This window comes from Diceros bicornis, chromosome 32 (genome assembly GCF_020826845.1).
Source record: "Diceros bicornis minor isolate mBicDic1 chromosome 32, mDicBic1.mat.cur, whole genome shotgun sequence".
Classification (NCBI taxonomy): Eukaryota; Metazoa; Chordata; class Mammalia; order Perissodactyla; family Rhinocerotidae; genus Diceros; species Diceros bicornis.
The window spans coordinates 25477820-25503181 of record NC_080771.1 but is presented as its reverse complement, the minus strand read 5'-3'; the positions used below and the strand labels follow the sequence as shown (position 1 = coordinate 25503181).

The window sequence follows — 25362 nt, the reverse complement described above, 5'->3', positions numbered from 1 at the left end:
GTTCAGGAACCAGAAACCATCCAATTCACCTCCTCCTCTTTCTTTGAGGTCCCCAAGTTTGTCGATATTCATTGACATCTTTATTACCCTTGAGGCTAGGACTCCATAGGTAATAAAGCAGGTAACAGGCCATTTCCACATGTGAAATGCAGTCCTTGTTCCTTACTAGTAGGCTTAGCTTACAAATTAAATGAGATTTTTGGCATGGTATTTGATTTATTCCACTATATCCTGGTAGGAAAGAAGACAGTTTTTATTGAATATATATAAATAACATAATTGTAAAAAATGAGACAGTTCGGAGGCACTTTGCATAATGTTCAGCCATTGTTTTTAGAAATTTGTTAATGATGATCAATATGTTATTTTTTCCTACATAACAATTTTAAGTTTGCAATTTATTAGCTTGTAATTTATAGTTATAATTTTTATTCTGTTTTTATTTTCTGAATTCTAAGGGGTCAGCTGGAACAAGATACCATTGAATGAGTGTTTCACTTTAGTTTGTAAGTTGTTAAACTGTAAAACTGTTGAATTGCAAGTTAGAGCTAGATCAAAAACAAAGAAAAGGATTTTTCTTATATGGCCATTAAAAATAGAACATTAACCACAGTGAAATTAGTTTATATCATTTTAGATAATCAATTATTTTTTTCCTGATCTTGGGTTAAGCAGTCTATTTTACAAAATTGCCGTCTTCTAGACTAAGAGTCCTGGCAATCCAGACGAGGTCCCTTGGTACAGAGGTGTGTGTCTGCCCCTGGGACAAGGTCAGCCTTACTGAGAAGCCTATACCCATGAGGCTGTTCCCTGTGATGTCAGCAGTTAAGAACCTAGTTCTTTACTGAGGCTCTTCTGATATTTCTTCAGAAGCCTTCCCTTCTGATCCGTAGCTTGTAGCTGAGGCCCTTCGGCAATGAGAAGAGAAAAGCAGAAATCACCTATGGACAGGAGGATGGCATGGCTCTGGTTATCTTGTTATATAACCAACTCTATCAGATTGAAACAGATTGAGGTCCTCTGTTTGTGTGTCACATGTAATCGTTTCATAAGACTCCATCGGTGACTGCCTTGAGAATAAGAACATGTTATGAAGTGAGTGAGGTCTTTGTCAGGTCTCCGGAGTCCTCTAATTTATCCCATAAATTATATGTTATAATGGTCACCAACTGATGAACATATTTAAATCTAGAAACAAAATTTTTTTTAAAAGGACTAATTTTGTTAACAGTTATCATGCCAGTCTTTGTAAATGAACCATGAATATGCTGCTGTCCAACCTGAAAAGTAAACATTTGCGGAAATGCATTCATAGTAACAATATTTTACTTGTGTATAATTAACCCAGGCAGGTTGAACTTCTCTTTCATTTGCTAGTTTTTCCATATATGGTGGACTTGATAATAGGAAACCTTCACAAGGTGTTGAGCTAATTAAAAATCTGAAGAATGCCAAGCATACCTAATTATTTGTACTTTCCCCTCTTTTGTAAGTTGAGGAAGCAAGTTATAGTTTACCCTGTGGCCATCTGGGAAACCCAAAAGCCATTTAGATGGCAAAGACATCTTAACAGTTTTGTTATTTTGAATACGGGGCCTGAATTTGGCAAAAAAGAGTTATAAGAAGAAACAAGAGTTACCTCATGCTGTCCCTTTATGTTCACACCCTCCCCCAACCCCTAACTTCTGGCCACCACCGATCTGTTCTCCATCACTACAGTTTTGTCTTTTTGAGAATGTCATTTAAATGGAATCATGCAGTATGTGAATTTTTGAGATTGGCTTCTTTCACTTAGCATAGCACCTTTAAGATCCATCCAAGTTGTTTTAAGAATTAATAGTTCATATACTTTTTATTGCTGAGTTATAATCCACTATATGGATATACTACAATTTATTATCTGTTGACCCATTGAAGGACATTTGGGATGTTTCCAGTTTTCGGTGATTGTGAATAAAGCTATTATGAACATTCATTTACAGATCTTTCTGTGAACGGAACTTTTCAGTTTTCTAGGACAAATATGTAGGAGTGGGATTGCTGGGTCATATGGTACGTGTGCATTTAACTTTTTAAGAAGCTGCCAAACTGTCTTCCAGTCAGTGGCTTCTGTCATCCATTTTTGAAAATCATTTCTTAATACTGAATAGTTCAGGGTTTCAGTCGTGGCCCTCCTGCCTTTGATGCGCTGTCTTTTCCTGCTTTCGTGACAAATGCTCAAGCTCTAAGTATGTTTGTCTCTCCATTAAAAGCATAGGCATCTCTAAGGCAGGGTTTGTGCCTGGCTCACCTTTGTGTGTCTACAGCTTCAAGTTCCACACCTTCCATGTTGGAGGGGGTGAACGAGTGTGTATGTGAGGGGGTTGGTGCCCAGTCACACAGCCACCTTTATCCTGTGTGACCTCGGGCAAGTTACATCATTTAGTAATTTAGCTTCTACATTTGACAGAGATTAATAACACCCATTATATGGTTGTTGTAACGATTAAATGGTGTAAAAACCTTAAAGCTCTAAACATATGTCTGAAATGCAGTAAATAGTACATTTCAGCTACTGTTATTAGTTAAATTACCCTATAAGGGGTAAAAGTGATACAGGATGAAAACAGGTCTCTTCTACCTTTCACCTACAAGGTTGTTTAATAGATTAGGCAGGCTGACAGTGATCTGCCTCGAGGGGTCATCCTTGTGAAATCCGGAAATTCTCCTGTAATGTTTATAAGTGTGAAAGGGAAGTTTTCTTTGTGTCTCTGTCACAGTAGCGTGGCTGTGGGGGCTGACTAAAATGCACTATTGAATGTATCTTTAGAGGACAAAAAGTAATGACGTGGACGTCTCTGCTTATTTCAATAGTTGAGTTTTTTTTTTTTAATGACATTTATTTCACAAATTATCCTGCTTTCTTTCTTCCAGTTCTGGGATTACCGCCAGCCTCGGAAATACCTCAATATTCTCCCTTGCCAGGTGCCTGTCTGGAAGGCCAGATACACTGTGAGTGAGACACCCTACCTCTTGCTGGGAAACTTCATCTTGGTGTTCCAGACACAAGGAGCCAAGGGACATTTTCTCTTATTTTCTTTGTGAGGCAGTTTTCTCTTTCTCTCTTCGTGTAGAGGTGGGGCAAAGGTGGTAATGATGGCATAAAAGCTGTTAACTATTTAGAAATTTTCCCTTGGAATGTTGAGTAAGAATCTGTATTAGAATTGCTAACCATAGCTAGACTGGGAAAGTAGGTGGTGTGAAGGAAGGTGGTCACTAATACCAGGGGAAGAGGGTGAGATTGAGGCAGAGGGTTGAGAGACTTGAGGTCAGTGGATTGCAATGGAAAGAACTCTGGCTTTAGAGTCAGAAGACCTGGGTTTTGGGCCTGGCAAAGCCATTTAATTATTTTTTCCAGCTTTATTGAGATATAATTGACATGTAACACAGGATAAGCTCAAGGTACACAGTGTGTTGATATGATACACTTATATATTACAAAAGATTACCACCATAGCATTAGCTAATACCTCCATCATAATACCATTTATTTTTTGTGGTGAGAACATTTAAGATCTACTCTCTTAGCAACTTTCTTTTTTTCTTTTTTAAAGTTTCTCTTTTTTCTTTTTCTTTTTTTTTTATAATTTTATTTATTTATTTTTTCCCCCAAAGCCCCAGTAGATAGTTGTATGTCATAGCTGCACATCCTTCCAGTTGCTGTATGTGGGACGAGGCCTCAGCATGGCTGGAGAAGGGTGCGTCGGTGTGTGCCCGGGATCCGAACCCAGGCCGCCAGCAGCAGAGCGCGTGCACTTAACCGCCAAGCCACGGGGCCGGCCCATCTTAGCAACTTTCAAGTATCTAATATAGTATTAACTATAATCACGATGCTATACATTAGATCCCGAGAACTTACACATCTTATAAGTGGAAGTTTGTACTCTTTGACCAATATCTCCCCTTTCCCCCTACCCCCAGCCCTTGTTAACCACCATTCTAGTCTCTGTTTCTATGAGTTTGGCTTTTTTAGATTCCATATAGAAGTGATATCATACAATATTTGTCTTTATCTGACTTGTTTCACTTAGCATAATACCTTCAAGGTCCATTCATGTTGTCACAAATGACAAGATTTCCTTCTTTCTCACGGCTAAATAATATTACATTGTGTGCGTGTGTGTCTGTGTGTGTGTGTATATATACATAATATTACATTGTGTGCGTGTGTGTGTATATATATATACACACACACTTAGGTTGTTTCCACATCTTCTTGGCTGTTGTTAGTAATGCTGCAATGAGCCATTTAATATTTGTGTGGCCTGGGGCAAGCCACTTGATGTTTTTGAGCAATAGTTTCCTCCTCTGTAGAATATGAATAATAATTTTTACTTGCCTAAAATTATTTTTGTAAAATAATTTTACTATGCCTTTTTTATTGTGATCAAATTCACCATTTTAACGTGTACAATTCAGTGGCATTTAGTACATGTACAGTAGGCCTTCATTTTGAAAATTTGTATATGAAAATGCTTTATAAACCGTAAAATGCTACACATATAGGGGATAGGCTATTATCAACCTTCCAACAATTTTTCCATTGCCACATTGATAGCTGCTGATCAGAGATAATGTATTTCCTTCAGTGTGAATTTGAAAGGGAGCAGAGGGATGAATAAAGCTACTTTTGTACAAAGGCTGGGTCCCCCTGGGGCATTGTGGAGCATAGAAGATAATTTGGATATTAAGTAGTTTTTGCAACTGGGAGCACTTGTCAAGAAATCACATATTGTTCTTATGACTTGAAATACTTCTCTGGATTAATATGTTTGCTTAAAAAATAAACAGAGAACGGGCTGGCCCTGTGGCGTAGTGGTTAAGTGCACGCGCTCCACTGCTGGCAGCCCGGGTTTGGATCCTGGGTGCGCACTGGCGCCGCTTGGCAGGCCATGCTGTGGCAGCGTCGCATATAAAGTGGAGGAAGATGGGCATGGTTGTTAGCTCAGGGCCAGTCTTCCTCAGCAAAAAGAGGAGGATTGGCGTGGATGTTAGCTCAGGGCTGATCTTCCTCACAAAAAAACAAAACAAAAACAAAAAATAAACAGAGAAGTCGAGTAGTGCTGCCAGGAGGGGAGATGAAGATAAATGTGCTCTTAGGCAACTGCGGTCTCTTCCTTAAAGAACAGAGTCTAATTATCAACCAGATTGGCCCCTTAGCTACCTAGAAGATTGGGTGTTGGTAAGCAAAACCTGTCCGTCCTGAGGTTGAAAGATTTTCCTTTGAATAACTGTGTGTTTGAAGTGGTGGGAAGGTGATGCTTCGTGTGGATGGGTGCTTCTGGTGCATGGTCACATGGCAAGAATTATGTTTGCTGCCCTGGGGTTTTCCCTGGTGTGCTTTGCATGCTCATTCTGGGAAAGCACTTGGTAATTCTTAGTGGAAACTCATGGAGAATAGCTAGATTGTGGAACAGTGTGTTCCAGTGTGCAGCAGTCAGAGCCATTTGCTTATTTTAGGTTAAAAAAAGTTTTTCTCCCAGTATTTGGCTTAGCTTTATTTTTCACTTGCTGTAGTGTATTCCATAGCAAAGAAAAAGTAAAAGAAAAGTGAAAGAAAAATAGATGTGATGGTCAACTTACAGTATTTGGGAAAATTTTCCCCAGTTGGGTTGGGACTTTCCATCATCTAATTGATTTCAGTTAGGAAAGAATTCCAGCTTTGGTACTCACAACTCAGCTGATTCTCCCTGGCATAATCACCTGTTTTTCCCTTTCTTGCCGTAGCCTTTCAGCAATGGATTAGTGACTGTGATGGTTCCCCAGCTGCGGAGGGAAAATAGTCTTCTCTTGTGGAATGTCTTTGACTTGAACACCCCAGTCCATACCTTTGTGGGGCATGATGACGTGGTGCTGGAGTTCCAGTGGAGGAAACAGAAGGAAGGTGAGTGGGAGAGGAGACTGCTGCCTGATTTACTTCTGAGCCCTGTTCACCAGTAGCTCCAGTTGGGTTGGCTGTGTGATCCAGGGAGGAGGATGCAGAAACAGGGCTGGGCTTTGGGAGTGGGAGTCAGGGGACCACCATCTTTAATTGTAGATGGGTACAGTGGTGTATGACTGTGGTTCTTCCCCCAGGTTCCCTCCTCATCTCTTGTGTTCAGGGTAGTCTTTCTCATGCATGGAAGAGATCTGTAAGAGGTTGATGGGTTTGCTGTTGGATCATTTCTAGGGCTGAAAGTCTGGGGTCACTAACCTTAGAAGTCTCTGGCAGTTGCCTCTTGCTCCTCTGTTGATAAGGGAGACCCGAGGTCATCATTAGTACCACCCACTGCATATTCCCAGTTCTCTTCACAACCGCATAGTGATATTTTACCTCCTGTTCCCTTAAAGATCGATTTGGCCAAATGACTTGCTTTGATCATGAAACATGAACAGAAGTGAGGCGATCTTTTCTGGTTGAAGTATTAACAGCCAGTGAGCAATTATACACTCTCTTTGCTTCTGCCACAGCAACTGGCAAAACTCCAGATGGCGCTGCTCCCGTCAGGAGTGAGGATGAGGTGGAGATGTAGAGTGAGCAAGAAATCCTTGTTTTAAGCCACTGAGGTTTTGGGATTGTTTGTTATTGCAGCTTACTCTCGCCAGCCCTCACTAATGCAGAGTTATAAGCATAATGAGTTAGGAAGCCCTCAGCCTCAGTTTCTCCGCCAACTCACCATGCAAATTTAGTTGCAGCCTCTCTTTTCTTGAGATCTTATTGTCATGCTCTCTAAAGGTTTTACAGAACAGAGGTGTATTTCTTGGTCTTTCCATATTACAGAAGGAGAGTCAGGCAGAGGAGTGGTGTGGCTTGTCCAGAGTCCCAGGAAAGGACCCTAGTGGACTTGGGGTTAGAGCAATCATCTTATCCCAGCTTGTTTGTGACCCTCACAAGCCTCTTCTGTGAAAGTTTTTGAAGGGACTCTTTTTTTTGTGTGTGAGGAAGATTAGCCCTGAGCTAACATCTGTCGCCAATCCTCTTTTTGCTGAGGAAGACTGGCCCTGGGCTAACATCCATGCCCATCTTCCTCTACTTTATATGGGATGCCGCCACAGCATGGCTTGACAAGCGTTGCGTTGGTGCACGCCCAGCATCTGAACCCTGGGCCGCCGTAGTGGAGTGCGCACACTTAACCACTACGACACTGGGCCGGCCCATTGAAGCGACTCTGTGTGTGTGTGTGTGTGTGTGTGTGTGTGTGTGTGTGTGTGTGTGGAGTTTATTCTTTTTTTTTTTTAATTGATGTTTTAATAGTTTTTAACATTGTGAAATTTGGGGTTGTACATTTTTGTTGGGCCATCACCATATATATGACTCCCTTCACCCCTTGTGCCCACCCTCCACCCCCATTGTCCCTGGTAACCACAATACAGTTTTCTCTTCCATGTGTTGGTTTATATTCCACATATGAGTGAGATATACAGTGTTGTCTTTCTCCTTCTGGCTTACTTCACTTAACATAATACCCTCCAGGCCCATCCATGTCGTTGCAAATGGGACGATTTTGTCTTTTTTTATGGCTGAGTAGTATTCCATTGTATATATATATACCACATTTTCTTGATCCAGTCTTTAGTCGAGGGACACTTAGGTCGCTTCCACTTCTTGGCTCTGGTGAATAATGCTGCAATGAACATAGGGGTGCATAAGCCTCTTTAGATTGTTGATTTCAGGTTTGTTGGATAGATTCCCAGTAGTGGGATGGCTGGATCATAGGGCATCTCTATTTTTAATTCTTTGAGGAATCTCCATACCGTTTTCCATAGAGGCTGCACCCGTTTGCATTCCCATCAGCTGTGTATGAGGGTTCCTGTTTCTCCACATCCTCTCCAACATTTGTTGTTTTTTGTCTTGGTGATTATAGCCATTCTAACGGGCATGAGGTGATATCTTAGTGTTGTTTTGATTTGCATTTCCCTGATGATTAATGATGTTGAACATCTTTTCATGTGCCTATTGGCCATCTGTATATCTTCTTTGGAGATGTGTCTGTTCATTTCCTCTGCCCATTTTTTGATCGAGTTGTTTGTTTTTTTGTTGTTCAGTTGTGTGAGTTCTTTATATATTATGGAGATCAACCCCTTGTCAGATGTATGTTTTGCAAATATTCTCTCCGAGCTGGTGGGTTGTCTGTTCATCTTGATTCTGGTTTCGTTTGTCTTGTAGAAGCTCTTTAATCTGATAAAGTCCCACTTGTTTATTTTTTCTTTAGTTTCCCTAGTCTAGGTAGGCATGTCATGTGAAAAGATTCCTTTAAACCCAATGTCAAATAGTGTGTTGCCTATATTTTCTTCTATGAGTTTTACAGTCTCAGGTCTCACCTTTGATCCATGTTGAGTTAATTTTTGTGAATGGCGATAGCAGATGGTCCACTTTCATTCTTTTGCATGTGGCTGTCCCAGTTTTCCCAACACCATTTATCGAAGAGACTTTCCTTTCTCCATTGTATGTTCTTGGCTCCTTTGTCGAAGATTAGCTGTCCGTGTATGTGTGGTTTTATTTCTGGGCTTTCAATTCTGTTCCATGGATCTGTGTGTCTGTTTTTGTACCAGTACCATGTTGTTTTGATTACTATTGCTTTGTAGTATGTTTTGAAGTCAGGAATTGTGATGCCTCCAGCTTTGTTCTTTTTTCTTAGGATTGCTTTAGCTATTCGGGGTCTTTTGTTGCCCCATATAAATTTTAGTATTCTTTTTTCTATTTCCGTGAAGAATGTCATTGGGATTCTGATTGGGATTGCATTGAATCTGTAGATTGCTTTAGGTAATATAGACATTTTAACTATGTTTATTCTTCCAATCCACGTGCATGGGATATCTTTCCATTTCTTTATGTCATCATTGATTTCTTTCAATAATGTCTTGTAGTTCTCATTGTATAGGTCGTTCACCTCCTTGGTAAAGATTTATTCCTAGGTATTTTATTCTTTTTGATGCAATTGTAAATGGTATTATCTTTTTGAGCTCTCTTTCTGTTAGTTCATTATTAGCATACAGAAATGCAACTGATTTTTGTAGATTGATTTTGTACCCTGCAACTTTGCTGTAGTTGTTGATTATTTCTAATAGTTTTCCAACGGATTCTTTAGGGTTTTCTATATATAAAATCATGTCATCTGCAAATAGTGAGAGTTTCACTTCTTCGTTACCTATTTGGATTCCTTTTATTCCTTTTTCTTGCCTAATTGCTCTGGCCAAAACCTCCAGTACTATGTTGAACAGGAGTGGTGAGAGTGGGCAGCCCTGCCTCGTTCGTGTTTGAAGGGACTCTTTTGATCATCCTCTTAATTTTCCCATCTTTATTTCTAAAATCTCTCTTGTGTCTAAAAACATGAGGCTGGTTGGTCTTTATCCTATCAATTTGCATGCATGACTTTGGCTTTCAACTTATTCTGTCACATTTTGCCATAGTAAATAGATGATATAGTTTCCCCACAGTGTGGCAGGGAGAGGTTGGCCTGTAGTTTTGAGTTTAAATAAGAAGTTTTTAGCAACCCATTTTCAGTTATCTACAGCATCTGTAAGTTGGTAGGGTAAATTGTATAAATTGGGACTGTCTAGCCAATAGTGAAATTTTGAGTACAAGTTACAGGTGTTTTTTAAAATTCCTTTTTGTTGTGAAATGTATCATCTGTCTAGAAAATTGCATAAAATATGTACAGTTTAACAAATTATTATAAAGTGAAAATCAACGTAACTACCACCAAGATCAAGAAAGAGAACATTGCTAGAACCCAGACGCTTCCTGACCACAACCCCTTCCTCCCCCCAGAAGTAAACACTATCCTAATGCTTATGATAGTGATTTCTGTTTTTATAGTTTTATCACCCATTTATGCATCCCCCAAGTAATTTAGACTTGCTTGTTTTGAACCTTTTATAAATATAATCATCCTGCATATATTCTTATATTTTACTTCTTTCACAACCTAATGTTGCTCCGTTTTATTTTTACTGCCATGTTTTCTTAGTCAGTTTTTACTGGACCACCTCAAGCTTTGATTTTGGTTTTCACTGTGGTGCAGGAGCTCTCAGAGAGGTAGGAAGAGAATCAGGATGTTGTGGCCAACAGAAAAGGATGCTTCATGAAGGAAACAGCAGTCATTGGTTTCAGGTGTTGCTGAAGGATCACCATGCAGAGTAAGAGAAAAGCACTTAATTGTACAAATAGGAAGCCATATGATCATTAAGGGAGGAGTTCCAAAAGCAGATTGAGGCTAGAAGCCAGATTGTAAGGTAGCGTGAACAGAGGCAGCAGGAAATTGTTTGGTAAATGAAGTTGCCTTCAAAGGTAAGAAGTAGGCAAAGTTGATTGGCAGAGGCTGCTGCCCCCTCTATGTGAAGGCAAGGAGAAGACACAAGAAAGGGAGTGTGTGGGAAAGCAAGGGCCCTTTGAAAATGAGAGGGAATAGGGCTGACAGCACAGGTAGAGGAGTTGGGTTTAGAAAGGAATTAGGCGTAACTTTTCTTCAAAGTCAAGGACGTGAAAAGAGGCCAGATGTGGAGTCAGAAAGTTGTTGATGTGAACATGAGTCCAGATGGGGGAACTCATAACAGGCAGTAGTTCAGAAGAGATGCTGTCTCGTTAGGCGCACACAGGGGTGTATTAAAACATTGAGGAGTGAAGGCCTGATTGAAGGCAGTGACACAGAGAAGGAACTTCTTCCCCTTATTCACCCTGTTAGCTGGGACAGATCGTGTTCTCTGTTGTCTCAGTTTCCCCATCTGTAAAGTGAGACAATTGGATGAAATTATTTCTGAATTCTTTGTTCTCTGAAGATGGCCATGAAGGAGATTCCAGATACTACATAATTACGCTGAAATATCATGATCTTTCTTAAAGCTCTTTTGTAAAGCACGCTGAACATTTTTAGAATAATTTCCCTTTGACTAAACCTAATATGTGAAAATATAATTCAGTCAATTAAGAACGTTAAAGATTATTCATTTTATAAAGAGATGCATTGCTTTACCAAAAAATTCTTTTAAACAGTAAGATGCCATGATGCATTTAAAACAATTCATTTTACAAAAATCATATTCATTCCTAGCTCCTCTGGAGCATGTAAAAGGAGGAACATTTGTGGAGGTGAAAGTTTAATGTCACATTAAATCCCAGCGTGACTCTTCACCTGCTAATTTGCCAGTTATTGTTTCACTTCATTTAAGTTTCTGCTCATATGTGACTTCCTCAGGGAGTCCTGTCTAAAAATATCTCTCCCATCAGTCTCTGTCCTCTTATCCTGTGTTATTTTTTATAACACTATCAGTACCAGACATTTTATTATATATTTATTTGTTTGTCTATTTCCACCATTGGAATGTGAGAGCTATAAAGACAGAGCTTGTTGTATTCTTGCCATAGTCCTGGGGCCTAGAACAGTGCCTGACATATAGGAGATGTTCAATAAATATTTGTTGAATGGATGAATGAATGAATCTCACTCTGTTGCATCTGTAGCAAAATTGATATTGAATCCAGAAAAATTTCCAGGATTCTTATATTGTGATCTCTAGGGTCCAAGGACTACCAGCTGGTTACGTGGTCACGGGATCAGACCTTGAGAATGTGGCGGGTGGATTTCCAGATGCAGAGGGTATGTATTCAATGCTATTGTGGAGGAATGTAACTAGATACGCCAGAAACTTTTAAAAAAATACAAGATTTGGTATTTGTGGAAGTTAGAGGATATGTGATAGACATTTAATATATACTTGCTGGTTGGCTGAGTGGCTTGTGTATGCCACACTGAGCCTTTGAGGCCTTCAAGAGCCAACTTCGGTATTCAGCACTTTAAGGCTGAAAAGCTTCTGAATGTCTTTTTTTCTCTTGTCCTTGTATAACAGGGTGTGGTACTGAGCAAATGGCCTGTGGGCTTCATTTCTTTCTCTTCTTCTAAATGGGCTCAGAAGTCTACTTTCGCACTCTGTGATGTTCAGAGCCCTTTGTGTCCATCAACAACACCTATTCTATGAAGCCATTTTGCCCCATGAATGATATCTGTTTCTTAATGAACCATGGTGGTACCTGGTGTGAACTGCTTTTGTGGCCCTTGCTTTGCTCTGCCTCATCGCAGGGTTCTGTCTTCTCATTCCGTGGCTAAATTCCTTGAAGGCAAGAAACATGTCTCACTGGTATTGCCTCCCCCACAGTGCTCTGTATAGTGTGGATAGAAAACACCAGGTAAAGTTTGCAACACTGCTTAGTACGAAGTCACTCTTGAGCATTTTGGTCAAGTATCATCACCTTATTGCCTTTCAATTGTATTTTCTCCAAAAAGTACCATTTGCTCTAAGTGCTTTGAAGGTTATGCTATTTTTGGTCTTAGGTTGGCTGATTAACTCCATCAAGGCTTGAAATTTAAAGTGATGTTTTCTGAGGCTTGCATAAACTATGAACAGGATGAAAAATTTCCAGGATAGAATGATAGAGTCTCGGGGCCAGCCCCGTGGCTTAGCGGTTAAGTGCGTGCGCTCCGCTGCTGGCGGCCCGGGTTCGGATCCCAGGCACGCACCGACGCACCGCTTCTCCAGCCATGCTGAGGCCGCGTCCCACATACAGCAACTAGAAGGATGGGCAGCTATGACATACAACTATCTACTGGGGCTTTGGGGGAAAAAATAAATAGAATGATAGAGTCTCTTCTCCTGGTGTTTAAACAGGGAGAGTTGGTGATGGGTAAAATCTCTTTTGATTGTATCGGTTTTGGGCTGACATCTCTATCCTTTGTGATTTCCATTTTTAAGTCAGAACTCTAACCAAACACGATGATCATTTCCACTGACTTCTCTAGACCTAGATCTTCTATGCTTTGTTGCAGCTTTGTGCAAATGACATATTAGATGGTGTTGATGAGTTCATTGAGAGCATTTCTCTTCTGCCGGAACCAGAGAAGACCTTTCACACTCCAGATATAGATCACCAGCACAACTCAAGCCATGGGGAGGAAGAAGGTAATTGGTCAAACTGACATTTTAGGTGAGGCCCTGCTACACATTTCAGAGTCGTGGCAGATACTCCAGAACTGCTCTCTGACTCAATTTCCGAAATTTTTCCAACAATTGAACCTCTCTGTCCTGCTAGTCTTAAAGGAAGATCCCCCGAGCAATCTCCTGGAAGAGAAGAAATCAGATCAGCTGGGACTGCCCCAGACTCTACAGCAGGAGTTTTCCCTGATCAATGTGCAGATCCGGAATGTCAATGTGGAGGTGCGGAGCAGTTTAGTGAACTCTCTGGTGCTTGCTGAGAGTTCATGGGAGAGGGGACTGTTTCAGCTATGATTTTGGCTAGCAATTAGCTTTGCTGTTCTAACAGGTAAGTCTCTCCTCTTGCTTTTTTATTTCCCAGGTTTTCTTAATAAATAGGGGTTTTAAAAATGTGGATTTTTTTCTTACCCTATTATTTTCTCATAAGATGAACCAAGGGATAAACTAATGCTTCTATGCCTTAAAATCTCCTTAGATGCTCCAACACCTAAATTTTACCATATGTGAAGATACTTAGATCCAGGAGGCTTAGTGGTTTAGCAAAGGTTACTGGTGAAATTAATGGTAGGGCTGTTTGGAGACCAAACCTCTTGACTCTCCAAGGCTCTTTCTGCTATCTTCCCTTAAAGCTGGTCCGTTCCTCGGTGATTTAGATTCAGAGTAAGAAGGTGACCAAGTGTCTTTGTTCACTTCACACGTGGAGAGATTGACTCTTTTCCTTTGAGGCAGGTATTGAAATTCTTTGCTTCAGAGAATTGAATCTCTATAAAGAAGTTTTAAAACTTGATTAGTTTTTCTTTTGCCCAGATTCAGTTAACAGTTGGCATGGATATGTGCACTTACATAATTATCTCATTTGGCCTTTAAAATAACTTTGCAATAAGTGGTTTTATCACCGCTTTACAGATGAGGAAACAGAGACACAGCAAGAGAAAATGGCTTGTGCAAGGTCTGCAGCTGTTTTGTGGAAGAGATCATATTTGAATCCAAGTCTCCAGATTTCCCACGTGTGTCCCTCTTTTCACTGTACTCCAGCTGCCATCTCTAGTTGGCAGTACAAGAAATCAAAAGAGAGAAAGAATTCTTGGTTAATTGGTTATCTATATCAACTCAGTTTATACTCCCTTTGTCCCAGTTGAGAACAGTGTGGATACCCAGTGACCTAGTTAAAGAAGGTGATCTTGATTCCTTTCCCAGGGCTGCTTTTTTAAAATTATTGAGATAAAATTCACATACCATAAAATTCACCCTTTTGAAGTGTACAATTTAGTGGTTCTTAGTATATTCAGAAAGTTGTGCAACCATCACCACTATCTGCTTCCAGAACACTTTCATCATCTCGAAAGAAACCCTATGTCCATTAGCAGTCACTCTCTATTCCCCTCACTCCCCAGCTCCTGGCAACCACTAATCTACTTTCTGTCTCTGTGGGTTTTTCTAGGAGTACTTTTTAACTTGTCAGGTATTTAATTTCTTCCTGCTTTATTTTCCCATCTCAAAATAAATATAACAAGTTTTAGCCTATCTCACAGCTTTGCGATGAAGCTTTTTTAAGTCAAAATACTTTGAACCTATTAAATCAGTGCTAAACTTAAAAATCCGTTGTGAAGGGCCTGGCCTGGTGGTGTAGTGGTTAAGTTCGTGTGCTCTGCTTCGGCGGGCCAGGGTTCGCAGGTTTGGATCCAGGGCGCATACCAAGGCACCGCTTGTCAAGCCATGCTGTGGCGGTGTCCCATATAAAGTAGAGGAAGATGGGCACGGATGTTAGCCCAGGGCCAATCTTCCTCAGCAAAAAGAGGAGGGTTGTCAACAGATGTTAGCTCAGGGCTAATCTTCCTCACATACACACACACACACACAAATCCATTTTCAAAATGAGTTGTCCAAATCGTCCAAATTCATTTGTGTTTGGAGACTCTCTCCCTTCACCCAGTTACCAGGAATCTAGAGCATTCAGTTAGCTTACTTAAATCCGTTTGCATCTAAAGACCCTATGTGGATCGTCTCCAAAGCAGATGTCGATTTCCCTTGCAGATGGATGCAGCAGATAGGAGCTGCACAGTGTCTGTGCACTGTAGCAGCCATCGTGTCAAGATGCTGGTGAAGTTCCCTGCACAGTACCCAAACAATGCTGCCCCTTCCTTCCAGTTTGTTAACCCCACAACCATCACATCCACAATGAAAGCTAAGCTGCTAAAGGTGGGGATCTGTCTTCACAAATTCTCCTTGATGTTGTTAAGAGGAGAGCTCTGCTCATGTGCATCAGTGTCTGAGTTGAGTAGTAAAGTTGAATGAAAACTCCAGTAGATAAGATTTGGAAGTCATCTGGTGCTTACACACTGTATTGTTAATAATTGCTGTTCATTTTGTGTTGAAAACAGAGCAGTGGTTCTTGACCTTTTTTGGGTTATGGACCCCCTTTGAAAGTCTAAGGAGAACTATAGACCCTTCCCCAGAAAAATTTGCATAAATGTAGTGTATAATTTCAGAAATAGTACATATAAATAATATTCAGTTCTGTAATTGCTTATAATCACACAGATCTAGTAAAGCTATGCATTAATCCCAGGTTAAGAAACCTGCGATACAATTTCATTTATCTGGAAACAATAGGCAAGATGTATTGTGAAGCTAAAAGATACTTCATAGTCAGAAAAAAGTATATAAGAGCATTAAAAAATCCTGGGCCTGGCCCGGTGGCATAGTGGTTAAGTTTGCGTGCTCCGCTGTGGCGGCCCGGAGTTGGCAGGTTTGGATCCCAGCGCAGACTGATGCATTGCTTATCAAGCCATGCTGTGGCGGCGTCCCATATACAGTAGAGGAAGATGGGCACGGATGTTAGCCCAGGGCCAATCTTCCTCAGCAAAAAGAGTAGGATTGGCGTCGGTTGTTAGCTCAGAGCTAATCTTCCTCACACACGCAAAAAAATCCATTCCATAAAAGGAGATGTTGTCATCCTAGAGTGAGGCTGGCTGGCTGCACGGGTGAGGTGTGCAAAAGGATGGCAGTGCCTGAATGGAGGTGGTACAGCCGGCATCTACAGGTTCAGAAACTTGGTTTGTCAGTTCATGCAGAACTAATCCAGCAGAATCCCCATGAAGAAGCTCCACCAGCTGGGGATGCTATACCTTTTTCAGTTTGAGCAGTGTCACACGTGAAACAACAGAAATATCCTGACAAAACCAAGTTGAGCTGAATGCTGTTCACCTTTTGCCTAGTTTGTATCATATACACTTGATTGCCCCATCTTCTTGGGGTATGATATGTAACCAAGAAATTTTTCAAGTGGCGTAAGGATCTCTGAAATGCTCATTATTCAGATTTTGTGGTATTTGACATTTGGTACTTGGAATCTAAATATTTCATTGCTTCATTTGGACATACAAAAAAGATAGATTTTTCTGTTGGTATAAACATAATAGAATTAGGAATTGTCTTTAAAGGTCTAATTTAGTGCTCTCCATTAGAAATATAATGCAGGTCACATGTTATTTTAAATTTTCTAGTAGCCTCACTAAAAAAAATTAAAAGTAGCAAGTAAATTAATTTCAAAAATATTTTTATTTAATCCAGTATATCCAAAGTGTTTATCATATCAACATGTAATCAATATAAAAATTATTGAGCTAGTTTCCTTTTTATTATTTGTACTAAGTCTTCAACATTCAGTTTGAATTTCATACTCACAGCACATCTCAGTTTAGACTAGAAACACTTCACATGCTCAGTAGCCCCATGTGGGTAATGACTTCTGTATTGGACAGCACAGGTCCAATTTGCATGCCTGTCTTCAGTATGTACATGTCAGCTTATATCTATAGCTTGTGCCTTAAGATGTTAGGATTTATATTTTTAAAGAACCAATAAGATGTTAGGATTTATATTTTTAAAGAACCGAAAGAAAGATACGTTGTAATTTTCACTAAATTGAAATCTGTTCCCCCTGGCTTGTATCACTTAGAGCAATTTTCAATTCAGCTCAGCGAGTTTTGCTTCTAAGTTACTGAGATTTCTCATGGAGGCAATAGGGTAGGAGGAGAGGAAAGGAGTAGAATTCACTATGAATATGCTCTCTCAAAACATGAGTGCATGCCTGGCTAAGGAAATGGCTTCTCAAAGAGGGCACAGAAATGAGTCTTCTCTTTGAGCCTCTAGAGAAGATGGAAAGTAGATTGTTGTGTTGGAAGCTGCAGACACAGCCGTGTTCCAGTCTTCGTGTATCATCACTGCTTCTAACTGCTTTGTAGAATAAAAGTGAATCAGGGGAAAGAATGTTGCTATTCTTGACTGTGTTTTGTGACTTTTGTAGATCCTGAAAGACACTTCACTGCAGAAAGTGAAACGCAACCAGAGTTGTTTGGAGCCCTGCCTACGCCAGCTCGTCTCCTGCCTTGAGACTTTTGTGGTGGGATTCTTGTACCAACCTGTGCTTTGGTTTTTCTTTTGTGTCTTCCTTTCTAAACTCCTGGGCTCCCTGATTTTGTAATAATGTATCCTTATTTTGTAATTCAGCTTTAAGACAGGTTGTGGTTTTTAGTCTATTGATATTTAAATTTCAGAACCAAGAAGATAGTGCTTCCAGCAACCCCTTTGCACTCCCAAACTCCGTCACACCACCCTTACCAACGTTTGCCCGGGTGACTACTGCCTATGGGTCATACCAGGATGCCAATATTCCCTTCCCTAGGACCTCAGGGGCCAGGTTCTGTGGAGCAGGTTGGTCTCTTTTTAGTTCTCTGATTCTAGACTTTGCGAGAGAGCAACTAAGAATGTCATACGGTCTATATAAAAATCTCCATCAGAAAATTTTCTTTTTGAGGGGGTGGTAAGATTCGCCCTGAGCTAACATCTGTTGCCAATCTTCCTCTCTTTTTTTTTACTCCCCAAAGCGCTGGTACATAGTTGTATAGTGTAGTTGTAAGTCCTTCTAGTTCTTCTATGTGAGCTGCTGCCACAGCATGACTACTGACAGATGAGTGGTGTGGTTCCATGCCTGGGAACCAAACCCGGGCCACCGAAGCAGAGCACGCTGAACTTTAACCACTAGGCCATTAGAGCTGGCTCAGAAAATTTTTCTTTGTTTTTATTTCCTGAGAACTCAAAAGACTTCTGTGGTAGTGTTATATGATCTGAGGCCAAATTGGTGTCTGTGGACATATTCTAAGAATGTTCACCAGAATTAAGTCTTAATTTTTTTAATTCTGATGAGCGTGAATTTGAGTGTTTACTTAGAGCCCTGATTCTCAACAGAGAACAGGTGCCCTAGCAGGGAAATATAAACTACCTGTGAAGACTTTTTCCAAACCACATATGTGCTGTCTCTCCTGGATCTTGGAGATTCTGACCTTTGTCTCTGTTAAGAATCACTGTGGTTGTGAGCCTTTTTGCACTTTATAAAAATGTGTCTTATCCTTCAGCTATGTTGAGATAGACAAAAGGTTGACCAATGCTCCCTTAGCGTTTTCCCTGTCCCGCTCATTGACATTGATGTGCTCATGTGATGTCTCCTTTGTCAGGGTATTTGGTGTATTTCACAAGGCCTATGACGATGCATCGAGCAGTGTCTCCAACAGAACCTACTCCAAGGTGAGTCTGGGAGATGCAGATGTAAGCTACATTCATGGGCCAGAAATGGGCAGACATCTGACAATGGCCGCTGAGTTTATCTTTGGACAGTTGGTCGCAGTTCTTCAGTAAATGCCCATTGTAAGATTTATTCGAGGCAGATCAAAGTTCATTAAATTGCAACTAAGCTGAGATTTCTACTGTCAGGTTCCTAACAAACCATTAGAAGGAGTAGCTTGATAAAAGCTGTTGTCAAAACAAGGCAAATCCTTTTTTAATTTCCTTTTTTTCCTATTGCTAACATTATATAAAACATTAAGTAAAATAACATTAAGTAAAACTAGAAAAATAACAAGAAAGATCACTTATAGTCTCATCATACTAATATGCCACTTCTAACATTACCAAAGCATGTTTAATTTTTTTTAATTATGTAAGTAGTATGTTGAAAAAACTCAAATAATACAGAAGTTTTAAGTTAAAATATGAATATAGCTGTTCTTTTCATTTTCATGTCCCATAGAGAGCCACTGTTAACAGTTTAACATGTTTTCTGTTTAGTCTTCATTGTTTTTCTGGGTTTTGTTTTGTTTTGTTTTTTGAGAGGCAATCTGGTGTAGCAAATGGGAATGTGGACTCAGCCAGACTGCCGGATCCAGATCTTGGCCCTGCCTTTCTATGACCTTAGGACGCTACTTGATTTTCCTTAACAGTAACTTGGGGATGATAGCAGCACCTGTCTCCTTGAGTTGCTGTGAAGATTGAATGAGTTAGTTCTTATAAAGCATTTAGAACACTGCCCGGTGCATTGGGAGTCTTCTAACTGTGTTTCCTATTATTACTGCTTGTTTTTGTCTTATTTTTTAAGTTTTTGTTAACAGTTTTATAGAGATATAATTCACATAGTATACAGTTGACCTATTTAAAGTGTATAATTCAATGACTTTTAGTATATTCACAGATATGTACAGCCATCACTGTAGTCAATTCTAGAACATTTTCATTACCCCCAAAAGAAACTGCATCCCCTAGCTGTCCCTGCCCCCAAATCGCCCTTTCCTGCAGCCCTGGGCAAACACCAGTCTACTTGCTGTCTATAAATTTGCCTATTCTGGGCATTTCATATAAATGGAACCATATAGCATGTGGTCCTTTGTAACTGGCTTCTTTTACTTACTATGTTTTCAAGGATCATACATCTTGTAGTATGTATCAGTACTTCATTTCTTTTTATTGCCAAATGATATCCTATCATATGTATGTACCACATTTTATTTATTCATTCATCAGTTGGACATCTAGGATTTCCACTTTTTTGGCTATCAAAAATGTTGCTGTAAATATTTCATACACAAGTTTTTGTGTGGACATATATTTTTATTTTTCTTGAGTATAAATCTAGGAGTGAAATTGCTGGATCATATTGTAAAGGTTTTTTCTCCTAATTAATAAACTTTATCTTTTAGAGCAATTTTAGGTTCATAGCAAAATTGAGTGGAAAGTATAGAGAGTTTCCATAAACCTGTCTCCACACCTGCACAACCTCTTCCATACTACTGTTTTGTTGTTGTTGTTGTTGTTTTGTGAGGAAGATCAGCCCTGAGCTAACATCTGATGCCAATCCTCCTCTTTTTTCTGAGGAAGATTGGCCTTGAGCTAACATCCGTGCCCATCTTCCTCTACTGTATATGGGACGCCGCCACGGCATGGCTCTACAGGCGGTGTGTCAGTGCGCACCCAGGATCTGAACCGGTGAACCCCAGGCCGCCGCAGTGGAGCGCGTGCACTTAACGGCTTGCGCCACCGGGCCAGCCCCACTACTGTTTTGTTTTTTTTTTTTTTTTTTTTTTTGTGAGGAGATCAGCCCTGAGCTAACATTCGCCAATCCTCCTCTTTTTTTTTTTTTGCTGAGGAAGACGGCCCTGGGCTAACATCCGTGCCCATCTTCCTCCACTTTATATGGGACGCCGCCACATGCATGGCTTACCAAGCAGTGCGTCGGTGCGCGCCCGGGATCCGAACCAGCGAACCCCGGGCCGCCACAGCGGATCGCGCGCACTTAACCGCTTGCGCCACCGGGCCGGCCCCCCCACTACTGTTTTTTTAAGCTTAAATATTATAAGTTATATACCATAGACTTCTGGTTCTGCAGTATGGTGACCAAGATAACTTGGAAACTCCCCTGCTATAAACACCTGGACATATTGGGTGTAATAAAATTAGCATACTTATGAATGAATAGCTGAGCTAACAAGAAGGAAAGGAGATTGAACCAAGTGCATGAGCAGGCACTGCTGTTGACCTGGGAATTTGCCAGTCTCTGCAGTCACCCAGGCAGAGGAGACCTTGGCCCCCAAGGACCTGGGAGTTAAGTGCCAGAGAACCCCTATATTACACGAGGTTCCTTATTTGAAAAGTTGGACTAGACAACAATCACTCTTCAAGGGAAACAAGAATATCTGTATCTAGACTTTGGATCAGAGGGAAAAATGTTCCTATTAGAATGTTTTTCATACTGACTGTATTTCATTGAGATATAATTTACAGTATGCAAATGTGGCTGTATACCTTGATGACCAGCACCCAGATCAAGATACAGAGCTTTGCCCTCACCCCGAAAAGCTCCCTGGTCCTTTTACCCCGAGGAAACCACTCTTCTGACTTCCATATTTTTAGTTTTGCCTGTACTTGAGCTTCATCTAAATAGAATCATGCAGCATGTAAAATTTTATGTCTGGCTTATTTTACTCAATTTTTTTTTGAAATTGATCCACATTGTTGTGTGTATCAATAGTTTCATTGTATGAAAATAATAGAACTTGTTTATTCGTTCTCCTAATGATGGACATTTGGATTATTTCCAGTTTGGGGCTATTATGAGTAGACCTACACATACAAGTCTCTTATGGACATGTGTATTAATTTCTCTACCCAAACAGTAGAATCCCTGGATCATAGGATAGATGTATGTTTGTTTAATTTTATTAAAATTTCCAAAAGTCTGTCCCCAGTGGTTGTGTCATTTTACATTCTTACCAGCAATGTTACACAGTTCTGGTTGCTCCACATCGTCTCCAAAACTTGCTGTTTTCAATCTTTCCAACTTTAGCCATTGTGTTGGGTGTGTGGTAGTATCTCAGTGTGGTGATGACTAACAATGTTGAGCAGCTTTTGTGTGCTTATTGACCTTTTGGGTATCTTCTTGTGTGATGTTCCTGTTCAAGTATTTTGCCCATTTTTTTTGGACTGTGTTTCTTATTATTTATTTGTGGTAGTTCTTTATTCTGGTTGCAAATTCTTTGCTAGATGTATGTACTGATTTTCTCTTAATCTCTGGCTTGTCTTTCTTCCTCCTTAGTGATTTCGATAGACAGTAGTTTTTAATTTTGATGAAGTCCAATCTATCACTTTAAAAATTTTCTGGTGAGTGCTTTTGTGTCCTGTCTAAAAAAAGTCTTTGCCTACCCCAAGGTCATGAAAATATTCTTCTGTGTTTTCTTTTAAAAGTTTATAGTTTTAAATTCCTACTTTAAGGTCTGTGAGCAATCTCAAATTAATTTTTATGTATTATGTGAGGTAGAGGTCAAAGTTTGTTTTCTTCAGTGGAGGTATATAGTTGTTCCAGCACCATTTATGGAAAAAATTTGCCTTTCCTCATTGAATTTGCATTGATACCTTTGTTGAAATTCAGTTGACCATGTTTCTATGTCTGTTTCTGGACTTTATTTTTTCCTTTGATCTATTGGTTTTTCCTTATGCCAGCACTATACTTTTAATGTAGCTTTATATAATAAGTCTTCAAATCTGGTAGTGTAAGTCCTCCAACTTTATTATTCTTATTCAGGATTGCATTGGCTGTTCTAGGTCTTTTGCATTTCTGTAAAAATATGAAATCAGCTTAAAGCCTGCTCGTATTTTGATTGGAATTGTGTTGACTCTGTAGATTAATTTGGAGAAAATTCACATCTTGACAATAGTATGGAATCTTCCAATCTACTAACATACTGTATTTCTCTATTGTTTTGAGTCTTTTTTAATTTCTTTCAACAACATTTTGTATTTTCAATGTGCATTTTTTGATAAATTTGTTCCTTGATATTTGATGTGTTTTGATGCCATTGTAAATGAAACTTTTAAATGTTTATTTCCAGATGTTTGTTTCTAATATGTAGAAACACAGTATATTTTTGTAGATTGACTTTGTATCTAAATTCACTGATTAGTTCTAGTAGTTTGTAGATTCCTTTGAATTTTCTATGTATACAATCATAGAAATATTCTCTGCTTTTGCGGGTAAAGCATTTTTCACTTCTAAAAGTTCTATTTGGTTTTTTTTTCGTGGAGTTTCCTCTTTTCCCCCATTTTATCTATCTTTTCCTCTTGGTTTCATCAGGAATGGCTAAGAATGGCACTACTTAGAAATATGGAAAGACTGAAGCCAGTGTGGATAATTCTCTGTTTTCAACCACAGATCTCTCTCGGCCTTGTCTGCTTATCATACTGGCTTGATTGCGCCAATGAAGATTCGTACGGAGGCCCCTGGGAACCTTCGTTTATACAGTGGGAGCCCCACCCGCAGTGAGAAAGAGCAGGTCTCCATCAGCTCCTTCTACTACAAGGAGCGGGTAAGCGACAGAGCCATGGTCTTTGATTCTTATCTGTTCTTCTGGATTCTTGTTCTTTGTCTTCCTGCCTGCCACACACAGCAGCTAAATTAGTAATCCCCCTATAGTCTTTCACTGTCATGATTAGTTTATTCAAGAAAGACCTTTGCTTTGTTCCTCTCAGTTGGTTTTAACTACTGTAAATTGTGTGTGTGGAGGAGAGGGTTAGTTCTTACCATCCATATTCTTCACTCCCCATCTAACCCTGTCCTTGTAATCCCCATTCATTAAGTTGATTCCCATTCTTTCAGGTAGAATAATTTAGCTTCAGGTCTTCCTTGGTATTCTGATGTTTGTCAGCAAATTACCAAAGCAGCCTTTGGATGCTTCCAAAGGCTTGGGATCTTGATATATTTGGAACTTCGTAGTTGTGAGAAGTTTTAAAGTTGATCTCTAACAGGTTTTATACTTGTACTAGGTCTACACTGAGGTACCCATTTGAATGGACCAGTTTATACCAAAATCACCTGAACCTGTCCTTATGTTCCTGGGTTCTTAAGAAACTTACCATCCCTAATGTAGCTATTAAGCTGTCAGAAGCCTTTGGTGATGACAATGTAGAGAATGTTGGCAGAGTGTAGGAATGATCCTAAGAACTCTTTCTCTGTTGTCAGATTGAGAGTCTAGGCTTAAACTGGCTTTTAACTGACATGATGTTTTAAACAGAATTACCATTGAGCTACTAACAAACTCAGTTGTTAGAAATTCTTTGTTGTTGTCCTCCACTAATTGAGAAAAGATGGATTGACTGTAATTAAAATTTATTTTTTTTAAAACTGAAATATTTTAAATAAAAAACCAATTTCCAGCAAGTGTTAGCGGTGCCTTTACTTTGGTTGCAGTATAGTGGTTTAACCTTGGTTCACACTGATAGTTGACCATCTCCAACGTCTAGTGTTAGGGTTGTATGTGACTGAAAAGAGTGGCAGGAACTGATGCTTGAGACAGGATCAGTCTTGGGCAAAACCATTCAGTTGAGGGGAAAATGATTTTTTTTGTTGCCTTTCAGGCCAACCCTTCTTCACATCTCAGATAGAATTCTGCCCCTTGGCTGTCACAGACCTTCTTGGAACATCTATATTCTCCTAAGTCCTTTACATTTAAAATTTTTAGATTTTTTTTTCCTTTTTCCTCAAGCTAACAGGTAACTGGTTAGATGATTTGATGAACTGGTTGGAACTAAGGCATTTTATTGACCGAATAAACAAACAAACTCATGGTTGGGTAAATGTGGGAATTTTCATTAGCGTCAGGGCCAGGTTGAGGAGATCTTTTAGTCAAAGAGGTAGTTCTGAATTCCCCTTCGGATCATGTCATGTGCTACTCATGCTTGGGTTGGGCCAGGGCAAAATAGATTGACTAGCGCTTTTGACCCTGTGATAGTGTGTAAAGGCCATGTGCAGTCAAAATAACTCCATTTCCAAGATGGGACCTCTTCCAATGCAGAAGCATTTATAAAACCTATGTTCATGTTTTTGATGGTCTGGCCTCTTTTACTACAAACACCATAATCATAAAGAGGATCAAAGGCACATAGGTAATTATCTCTTATCAGACAGGATCTGCTGGGGAGTGGAGGAAGGATTGTGATATTTCAGTTTAGGGTAACTCCCAGCATGCTGCTTCTCCACAGAAAATGGGCTCTTCTAGTCCCCTAGGATGACCTAGTAAGTGGTTTTAAGTTTTATTTCAGATAGTGACCAAATTAAGTGGGGAGAGACACTTTTATTATAATTTCATGTGAAACTTTTGTATTGCTATATAACATTTGTACAGAAAAGTTCATAAGTCATAAGCATATAATTCAGTGAATTAACGATCAGAGAGACCAAGAAATAGAACGTTACGAGAACCCTAGAAGCCCTGGGGGTGAGAGACACATTGTAATGGATGACATAGCGATTGTTAGGTTAGATCATATGAAATTGCTGATATTTGACCATTTTTAACCTTAAAAAAAAGTTTCATGTGGTTCAATCTAATAAGAAGTTAAAATGAGTAAGTCAGTTATTTTGTGATGAATCGGAAGTAAATTCATCTCTCCTTGAAGCCTGTTCATGTCCACCCCATTTACATGGGGCCAAGGTGGGGGGGTTCAAGAAATGAAACGTGGCCATGATGTCTTATG

The 25362-nt window shown here is 39.8% G+C and overlaps 1 protein-coding gene across 7 annotated transcripts in view; it reads left to right on the top strand.

Moving 5' to 3' along the window:
* Nucleotides 1–25362, top strand: part of WDR59 (WD repeat domain 59) — a 94337-nt gene that overhangs the window by 38932 nt on the left and 30043 nt on the right. For 6 of the 7 annotated variants that reach the window (XR_009216437.1, XR_009216438.1, XM_058528281.1 and 3 more), the window contains 10 exons: nucleotides 2914–2991; nucleotides 5767–5923; nucleotides 11536–11615; nucleotides 12840–12972; nucleotides 13103–13227; nucleotides 15040–15204; nucleotides 17315–17410; nucleotides 17565–17721; nucleotides 18522–18591; nucleotides 23042–23195. Coding sequence is in view for 5 of the 7 variants with exons in the window: in XM_058528281.1 (XP_058384264.1) it covers nucleotides 2914–2991; nucleotides 5767–5923; nucleotides 11536–11615; nucleotides 12840–12972; nucleotides 13103–13227; nucleotides 15040–15204; nucleotides 17315–17410; nucleotides 17565–17721; nucleotides 18522–18591; nucleotides 23042–23195 (1215 nt within the window). In the remaining 2 variants the exon portion in view is untranslated. The remainder of the gene's footprint in view (nucleotides 1–2913; nucleotides 2992–5766; nucleotides 5924–11535; nucleotides 11616–12839; nucleotides 12973–13102; nucleotides 13228–15039; nucleotides 15205–17314; nucleotides 17411–17564; nucleotides 17722–18521; nucleotides 18592–23041; nucleotides 23196–25362) is intronic. The other variant, XM_058528282.1, reaches the window with a different exon arrangement.